Source organism: Hydra vulgaris, chromosome 12, assembly GCF_038396675.1.
Source record: "Hydra vulgaris chromosome 12, alternate assembly HydraT2T_AEP".
NCBI classification, from domain to species: domain Eukaryota; kingdom Metazoa; phylum Cnidaria; class Hydrozoa; order Anthoathecata; family Hydridae; genus Hydra; species Hydra vulgaris.
In genome coordinates, this window is record NC_088931.1 from 64,559,593 (window position 1) to 64,570,000 (window position 10,408).

Consider the following 10,408-nt stretch of genomic DNA (forward strand, 5'->3'; position numbering starts at 1 on the left):
AAATTTTAATTTTATTTGAGATTTTTTTCATTAGTAAAAAGTGCATTTTCATTAGTAAAAAGTTTCATTAGTAATTAGTAATGTATTTACATAAGCGTCATTCAAAAATTAATGTAATTTTTTTAAAAAAATGATTACTCCTTTTGTCTTACCACTTGTAGAATAATTTAAAAGTTAAAAAATGATAAAAAGTTGCTTAACCAAAATCCTTATGTAAAATAGCTTGAGGCGTACGTAATGCTGATCCCTTGCTCTATTGGTAATGCTTTTAAACGAGGCCTGATGTCTAGTGTGTATTCACATATTTTGTACACATATGTCTAGTAGTGTTAGAAGTATATGTTTTGGTTCTACTAAAGTATTATATTTAAATACTTTTCAACCCATCATTGTCAACGTTTTTCTCGGAGCAATTTTTTTGAACCAATGCTGTACCCTTACTCTGTTGTCTCACTCAAATATATAAAACATGGAATCTTTATGAATGTTTTTGGTTGAGCTAGCATTAATATTATCATTTACTTGTTTCATTTTGTATTTGGTTTTTACTTTTCTTTTATTTCAACCTATTGAATTTAATTTTATTGTTAGTGTTTTTGTTATATTCAATTTCTTGCTTTGTATTGCAGCAAATACTGAATGTTTTTGCTGCGATACAAAGCACAATTTAAAAATAATTAAAGTCTTCAATCAACTCCTTTTTTTAAAAAAAAGCCGTAAAAATCATTTATTAATGTCAATCAGGGCTCGAAATTGCTACATTTTTTACTAAACAAGTGACAGATATTGTCTGTCACTTGTTTAGTAAAAAATGATATATATCAGTCATTTTGTCCAACTCATATTTTGTGTGCATTTATTTTATAATCATTTTAGTTCTAATCAGTTCTTCCAAAATTATTATTAAATTCAGTATTGTATATAAACTTTATTTTTTGTTTATTTTTTATAAACAACAGAAAATTAAGTTGAATACACAGCTACGTTATTAAAGTATGTCATTTTTTTGGAGCTAATTTTTTTTTAAAAAGAATGCCGAAGCATTAAATTTTTTTTTATTAAGCAGCCTGGTTTTTATAATTTGTATTAAAATGTTGCGATAAATTATAAATTTAAATTTATATATAAGTATTTATTTTATTTTTTGTCCAATGCTTTTTATAAATTTTAAACAAATATTTTAGCTTTTAAAATCTCTCTTAAATTTATTTTAGAAAAATTTTAACGTAATAGTTTTGTTATTGCTTCTAGAAACCAGTACTTTTTATTTTACTATCAAGTTTGAGTTTTGTTACATAACATTTGTTTTCGTATTAAAGTTTTTTCGCTATTTAAAATGTTTATCAAACTAATCATAAAAAAAGTTTAAAAAGATCTATTAAAAAATACATATTTATGTAAATGTAATTACATATAATATTTTTGATGATATAAATAAAATGGGTTAATTGTACACAATCATTAGAATTAATTTGTTACTTTATTTTAGTAGTAAGTAAACTTAATAATTTTTTAATATATTTATAATTTAATATATTTATAATTTTGTGTTTAATATATTTATAATTAGTGTTTAATATAATTATAATAGTGTTAAATATATTTATAATTTGTAATAATTTACAAAGCATTTCGCGTAGCATAGTAATTTTTAAAAAGCATAGTATAAATATATCTTTCTTTTCAAATTTTAGTTTTTTGAGATTTTTTCTTATATATATATATATATATATATATATATATATATATATATATATATATATATATATATATATATATATATATATATATATATATATATATATATATATATATATATATATATATATATATATATACATATATATATATATATATATATACATATATATATATATATATATATATATATATATATATATATATATATATATATATATATATATATATATATATATATATATATATGCCAGTATTTAATAAATAGTCAATGTAAGTATAAAGTTATAATATATAAAGAATTATAAATATTTTCCTAGCCTTGGCTATCAACCCCTGTTAAATCTTATAATTTTGCCGGGGCCGGAACCAGGTTTGCAAAAAGTCTCATTTTTAGCAGGGGCCCCAATCACTTCTTACTTGAGATCAAACACCTATTTATTATTGCAAGAAATCGATGTAAAATGGTGCTGTAAGATGCTTCCATTTCAATTAAACAAGTTAACCCATTGTTAGACATTCAAATCACTCCAGCTTTCGTTGCTAAAGTCATATCTCGATTAAACTATTCTATGGCTTGTGGTCCTGACAACATTCCTGTCATAGTCTTACAAAATTGTTTTCCAGAACTCTCTTCAATACTCTCTAAACTATTTAATAGTTCGGTATGATGGTCTTCTCCCTAAGCTTGTTTTATATGGTATATCTGGAAAAGTTTTTGAGATGATCAAATTGTTTCTTCCTAACTGCTTTATTAAAGTCATCCTCGAAGGCCAACACTCTTCTTTATTTCCAGTAATTTCTGAGATACCTCAATGTTCTATCCTTAATTGTGTTTTGTTTCTTATCTACATTATTGATCTTCCTGACAACCTTCTAAAGTAGCTCTTTTTGCTGATGACTCAAATTTATACTCCTGTCTTGACAAAAAGTCTTCTCTTTTCCATTGCTTAGAACAGGCAGCCGATCTTGAATCTTATCTCACTTCTGTAACAGATTGGGGCTCACAGTGGCTTGTAAATTTTAACTCCAACAAAATTCTTTACTGCAAACAACTATCGCAGCGCTGTTAACATTCCTATATTAATGATTAAAACCCTCTCACTGAGTCCTCTTCTTTATGTCTTCTTGGGTTATCATTTACTACTGATCTTGCATGAAAACCATATATACAATCGATTGCTAAATCAGCATCTGTTAAGGTTGCTTCTCTTTATTGTGCTTGCCATTGTTTCTCTCTTGACTCTTTTCTCTACTTCTACAAATCTCTTATTCATCCCTGTATGGAATACTGTTGTCATATTTGGGCTGGCTCTTCTAATGATGCTCTTTCTCTTCTAGACAAGGTCTAAATTGCATTTTAAACGTAGTTGGACCCGCTCTATCTACTAAACTTGAGCTTTTTTCCCATCATCTTAAAGTTGGATCTCTTTCTCTTTTCTACAAATACTATTATGCTTGCTGCTCAAAAGGAGCTATTATATCTAGTTCCATCAATTAAAACTCATTTTTACTCGACTCATCGGCAAGCAAAGTCTCATTCTTTTACTGTATCTGTTGCTGCTATTTCTGAAAACTTTTATTTTTTTTTCCCCTCATCATAACCCTTTAGAACCATTTTCCTGTTTTCCTGATTCTTTATTAAAAATAACAATCTTCAATTTTTTAAGTCTTTTGACAACCGTTTCCTTGCTCTACAACTCAATTCTTTTGTTTCTAGTAACTCCCAACTTAATAGTGGTTGCTTGCAACCTTGTTAGGAGTTAATCAGAATAAATAAAAAAAAAAAATAATAAATACTGAGCTATTGTAGTTTATGGTAAAGAAAAAAACAAAAAAAATTATATAGTTGAAAGTTTACAGTTTAATAATAATTTTTAAATAAATTTAATTAGTAATTTTGTATTAATATTCTTTTAAGAGAAAGCTGCAGCAAAGGTTCTGTGAAACAATTGATTGATGATTTAAAAAAATCTCAGAAAAGTGTTGATTGCTATGACTACAAAGAAAGGTAAAAAATTTTCTTATACTTTATTATAGCACTATGGAATTGGAAAAAAAAAGAAAAAGATTTATTCCCATAAAAAATATAGTTTGGTACAACTCAATTTGGTACATCTATCTAGAAATATGTTTAATGTCAATATAACAAAACAAAAAAAAAAGTAAAAATAACCCAATCATTTGGGTCATGGCAAAATCAATATTTGAGCATATAACAATAATTATTGCTATATTGTAACAAGGCACACAGAACACCAAGTTTTATGAACTTCTAATAGATTGTTAAATATATATATATATATATATATATATATATATATATATATATATATATATATATATATATATATATATATATGTATATATATATATATGTTTATTCAATTAATTGTCACACTTTTTTTACTTGGTTTATAGGCTAGTTATAAGTTTTTTCAGTAAAGTGTTATGCTGCATGCAGAATATTTCCGTGCAATACAGTATAAATGAAGTAAAAAATACAAAATGAATTTTTATATTAAATTAAATCATCGAATATCTTGTTATTAACATTTTCAGTGATAACTTCAGTCATTGAGTTTTTACCTTGAAATTAAAAATGTTTTAAACATTTATTATATAAACCAGTTCTGAAATCAACTTGTGAAAGCAATACAATACTATTTTCAGCTTATGTTAAGACTATTATTTTATATATACAAATATATACATTTTTATTATTGCAACCATCTCCATGACAACCACCACACACATCAGAGAGTTGAGAGAGGACATGTACTGTAGGCACCAGCGAGTATTAACTTTTTTTCAAGTGAGATCACTTTAATTAGACCATAAAACTATAATGTGCAAAATTTGAAAGTTGCAAGTCTTTCCAATTCTATCTTATTTTAGTTATAACTTTTAACATTTATTTTATTATGAAACATAAACTAAAGTAAGTTATAGTTAAATAATTTTTTATAAAGAGTTATAAATAATAAAAGTGTTGGTGTAAAACATTTTCCCACGTGTTTTTATGTATAATGAAACATAAATAATTTATTTTTTCATTTTTATAATTTTTTGACATGTTTGGTTTCTGTAAAAATAGGTTGTTCTACATAGAAGCCATATAATTAGATTAACTTAAAATAAAAAAAATACATGGTTTAGACAGTTAAAATTTTTTTAGGTATTTTTGTGTTTAAAATGAAAAAAACCCATTTAACTTTAACTTAATGCAGAAAAAAAATTAATAGACTGCTGGAAAGTTTTGGTTTTGTTTATGTTTACTTTTAATAAAGCATTTTTTTGTAATGCTACAAAAAATTGCGTCTTTAAAGCGGTTTATTTATGTTGATTTTTCAAACTTATTTTTCAAATAAGAAAGCAACTAGTTAACTCCAAACCTTTTTATTTTTAAGTTAACTCTTGTTTTCTAATAAACTATCTATTCCAGCTTGAAGCAACTTAATATTAAAAATTGGTGGTACCTAATGTGATGAGTTGAGATATAAGAATTCCACAATTAGTTCTTAGAAAACCTACAAGTAATTCTTAGAAAACCTACATGTAATCCTTAGAAAAACTAAAAGTAATACTTAAAAAAACTTAAAATTAATTCTTAGAAAACCTAAAAATAATAATTAAAAGTAACGATAAAACAAAATGAAGTTTTTTTAAATTGTGAAAGACTTTTTATCGCATTTTTTAAACAGGTTAATACCTATACATTAAAATGTTATACATTAAAAAGTTTTAAATATCTTTTAGAAACTTTTAAACAAAAATTTTAACTTTTTTTACATAGTAATTAAATATTTTTTTAGACTAATTAAAACTTATGTTAAACAATACACATTTTCACTTTTTATGCGCCTAATGAAACCTTTGTTAAGATTGACAAAAACAAATGTTACGATGCAGATATCGACTGTGACAAAAATTACAACACATCTTTAATTTAATTAATAAACTAATTAATTTACTTTTGAATAAACTGTTTCTAATTTGACATATTTTAGTAGTCAGACGTTTAAATTTTTTTCTTCATTATTTTCACCCAAGAAAAATATACAAAAAAACTTTGACACCAACTTTGACACCAGACTACTGATTATCATAGCGGACTACTCATATGATAATTAAAAACTATTTCAGTTGCACAGGGCAACTGGGAAAAAAATGGACGGTACACAGCTGATATATATACAAGAAGTAATTAACCTTATAAAAACCACATAAAAAGTTTGAATGACAATAACGTAAAAAAGTTCCTTGTAAACATGTTATAACTTATAACACTGCATCAAAAATAACCATAAAGGGTACATTTAATTTATTTGTCTTGAGGCAAGTGAAAACACAACTGTATATATTTTGTAAGAAATGGTACTTGAAAACTTAAATCTTTATCTGTCACACAAAAAAGCGCTGATAAAGTAATTAACTTGAGTTTTTTTTTTTGCAACATGTTATATTTTTTGTTTGTTAATAACTTTTTAAAACTGAAAAACCATTATTTGCAAAGTTGCAATTTTAAGAAATAATGAAAAAAAGTATTAAAATATTTTAAATCATTTATACAAATGTTGAGAAAAGAAATTCTTTTATATTAAATGATAATAAAAAATGTAATATTAAAAACAAAACAACAAAAGAAACAAAATAGACATTCCACAATATGTACACTTAGAAAATAAAACTTCTAGATTTCTTTTTTCTAGATTTTCTTAATTAGTAAAATAAATTTGTTTTGCAGTAATTTATTTTGCTTTGGTAGTTAAAATAATAATGTCCGTAAATAAATATAAAAATCATGATAATTTTATGATATCAAAGTCTCAAGGAGCTAATGAGCTAAGCTGCTTTTCATTTAAAACAAGGCCTGTATATATATGAGCCTCTCAGTGCACTCTTTGATTAACTCCATAAAAATAAAATTGAAACAAAAGCAATGAAATAATATAAATTGATTTTTAAAATTCGCGTTATGATATAAAAAAATTTTAGTTTAATGAACTTAATTTTTATTATTATGAAAATTTATTAAAAATGCAAAAAGCTATGACTAAATACGATATGCTGACGCTTAAATTTAAGATTTGTGCATCTTAGGTAATGCGTAAATCCTTGCAGGTTGAGATCCTACAGGATAGATTTTAGTGTAAATGTCTTTTTCAAAACATTTAAGCTGATAAAGTTTTCTAAGATACCTTGTAAAGATATTTCTCTTTTTAAAGTGGGATCCTCTTTAGCGCCCATCTTAGCTAATATTTTTGTCGGATATCATGAACAAACATGAGTCAATAACTGCTCCTTTACAGCACCATTTTTTCATAAACGGTATGTGGATGACATAATTGCTATTTTTAATTCTTAATACGAAGCTCAAGAACTTTTGAAACACCTCAATAAACAACATAAAAATCTGAAATTTACTATGGAAAAAGAACAAGATAACTAGATTGCTTTTTTAGATGTACTTATTTATTAAGAAACCCAATTCGTTTTCGACTTCAGTTTATCACAAAAAAACGTATACAGGTCTTTTACAAAAATTTTTTAGTTTTATTCCCTATTGCTACAAATTTGGACTTTTTCGTTGTTTGATTGATTGTACATTTAAAATTAATAATTCTTGGTTTGGTTTTGATAAAGATATTAAGAATCTATCATTAGTTTTGCAAAATAATAAATTTCCACAAAAAATTATTGACTATGAAATTAAATCCTATATTGATAAGAAAATGAACCCATCTGTTTCTAACATTGGTAATAGCTTAAATATAAGATACTTCAAGCTTCCATACATTGGAATATACTCTAATTACACTAAAAGGAAAATTTCAAAAATTGTTCATAAATATTGCAAGGATGTTCTAATAAAATTAATTTTCACTACTAATAATATACAAGATTGTTTTTGCTTAAAAGAGTCGCTTCCTAAACTGCTTAAATCTCATGTTGTCTATAAATTTTCTTGCGCTGGCTCTAATGCCAATTATATTGGAGAAACCTCCAGACACTTGGCAACTAAAATAAATGAGCACCTTAAAAGTGATAAACAATCTCATATATTTAAACACTTAAATTTTTCTCTTAATTGCAAAAATTTTGCTAACTGCGGTTCTCTTGAGATTTAGGATAATGTCCCAACCAAACACAAATTAAAGTACAAATTAAACACACAAAAGAAATTTTTTTTTTTTTTGACAGTTGGTTATTTTAATTGGTTATTTACCAAATTATTTTGTAATAAATATATTGGTTTATTATGTATAATTTTTTGTCCGTTAATATTTCACAATGAACCACAGTGACCGCCAGGTTTGAAGTCTCCCCACATCAGATTTTTTTTAATAAATATTTAGTTGTATATATGAAAATAAATATTTGGTTAGTAAAAACCTCTAGGGGAATGGAAAAATGTATGAAAATCAAAGAATAAAAGTTATAATTTTTAGTTAAAAAACATCCGCCATTTTCAGAAAAAAAGGCTATAATTTGCTAATCAAATATCGGCGTAGTTTGATTTTAGACATACTCTGGTACACAACGACAATTTTTATTAAATGGCGGTCAACAATCTATGTGCTGTTTGTTTTAAAATCTTTGGTAAAAAGTCAGCAAAGCTTCATAAAATATCTAAAGCTATTGAAGAAAAAATAAAAACTTTTATTTGGGATAGCTATGATCAAAATTTAGCAAACCATCCTAAAGTTATTTGTAGCAATTGTTATTAAAACCTTTATTGTTTGGAAAAAAACGATACAAAATACCTTGATAAGTGGCTAAAGCAAATTTCTCAGGTTAGTTGATAAAATTAATAAAAAACTATATTTAAGACTTAGTGTTTAATTAAATAAAGTTGTTTTATTTTTTATTAATTTTAAAAAAAGAAAGAGCTGTGTCTCAATGAACTTTGATAAACTTGAAAAAAAAAAACAGCATTTAAACAGCTTGTTTTAGGAACTAATATGTCATCGATGTGTTTATTTTTATTGTGTTATATTTTTTATATTACTAATTTATATAGCTTTAGATTTTTTTTTTGATTAGATAAACCGTCAAGATTCAGAAGAACTTCAGATGTTTCAGAAATATCAAAAGATATTAACATTATTACTTCTGAGTTAAATGAAGATAAAAATGAAAGGATGTGCTTAAAATGTTATGGAGTTGTTAAGTCAGGCATTATTCATCTTTGTAGTGATGTTCAAGCTGTGAAAAATTTAGTTAATGCAGCATATGCATTGGGATCAGCAAGTGCAGAACATGTCGCTTCAAGTATTTTAAAAACAAAAATGGAAAAGGAAAATATTTTTAGAGGTGAAAAATTCACAATTGCTACTTATGGGAAACCATTAACTATTGTTGCCGGAACTACTGACAATAAATGTGACCGTGCTAATTTTAGTCAAGTATCTTTTGGAACAATCATTGAGCTTATAAAATGTTTAGAACTATCTCAGTGTAAAACCAAAAAAATGTGTTCTATATTTAGAAAAAGTCTTGGCTTTCAAAGTAGCATTGAAGGAAATATTGTTAAAAAATTAGAGGCTTTAAAAGCAGAAATGAATGAATATTTTTCATGTAAAGAAGAAGAATTTGTTGAAGCTGGTGATATAGTAAATAAATCAATGGTTTATATTAAAGATATTGATGAATTTATACATGATATAATCACTGAAAGGAATATTGACCCTCTTTCTACAATTGTAAGAGTTGCTGTGGATTCTGGTCAAGGTTTTTTAAAGGTCACTATGAATGTTTTTAATCCGCATGATAAAACTAGCAACCAACCTGACCTTGATGACTCTGGAGTTAAGCGTTGTTTTATTGTTGCTATTGTAGAAGGAGTGTCTGAACACAATGGAAATCTTAGAAAATTAGTTGATACTCTTAATCTTCAAAATATTAAGTATTCTGTTGCATTTGATTTAAAGTGTGCAAACTCAATGTTTGGCATTACAAGCCATGCTGGAAAATATAGTTGTTTGTGGTGTGAAGGAGAGAGTCTTTTGGATGGTGGAGAAAAACGAACTCTTGGTTCCCTCGATTATCATTACAGTAAATACACAGAAGCTGGAAAACCAAAATCAAAGATGGCTGATTATAAAAATGTTATTAATCCAAGATTATTATATCTTGAAGAGGATCCAGACACAATTATTGAAAATTTAGTTCCAGTACCTGAGTTGCATACATTAATCGGAACAGTTACAACTTTTGGAAAACTATTATCAAAACTATGGCCTGGCTTTGAAAAGTGGTTAAACTCAAATTACATATTTTTCAGAGGTTACCATGGCATTGGATTTGATGGCAACAATGCCAACAGACTTTTAGATAAGTTAGATGTTCTTTCTCGTGATATTGCTGATCAAGGAAAGCTTGATTTACTACCAGTAATTGAATGTTTAAGAAAGTTTCAATCAATGAAGCAAGCCACCTTTGGAGAAAAAGTTGGTGATATTGAATCTGTTGTTTTCGAATTCAAGATGTCTTATGCTAATTTAAGGGAATATATTAATACTTACTTTGAAAACGTTTCTTTGAATATACCGTGGAAAGTTCATATTGCAGTTAACCATATTGTACCATTTCTAAAAAGTACCAATACTGATAATGGGCTTGGAATTTACTCTGAACAAGCAGGTGAATCTGTTCATCATGAGTTTAAAAAGACATGGAATAAATATAAGAGACGACAAAGCCACCC

At 25.9% G+C, this 10,408-nt stretch overlaps 1 protein-coding gene across 1 annotated transcript in view; it reads left to right on the forward strand.

Moving 5' to 3' along the window:
- LOC136088925 (ADP-ribosyl cyclase/cyclic ADP-ribose hydrolase-like) overlaps nt 1–10,408 on the forward strand; it is a 101,433-nt gene that overhangs the window by 57,843 nt on the left and 33,182 nt on the right. The window contains exon 7 of the mRNA XM_065814099.1: nt 3,620–3,709. Within this exon, the coding sequence (XP_065670171.1) occupies nt 3,620–3,709 (90 nt within the window). The remainder of the gene's footprint in view (nt 1–3,619; nt 3,710–10,408) is intronic.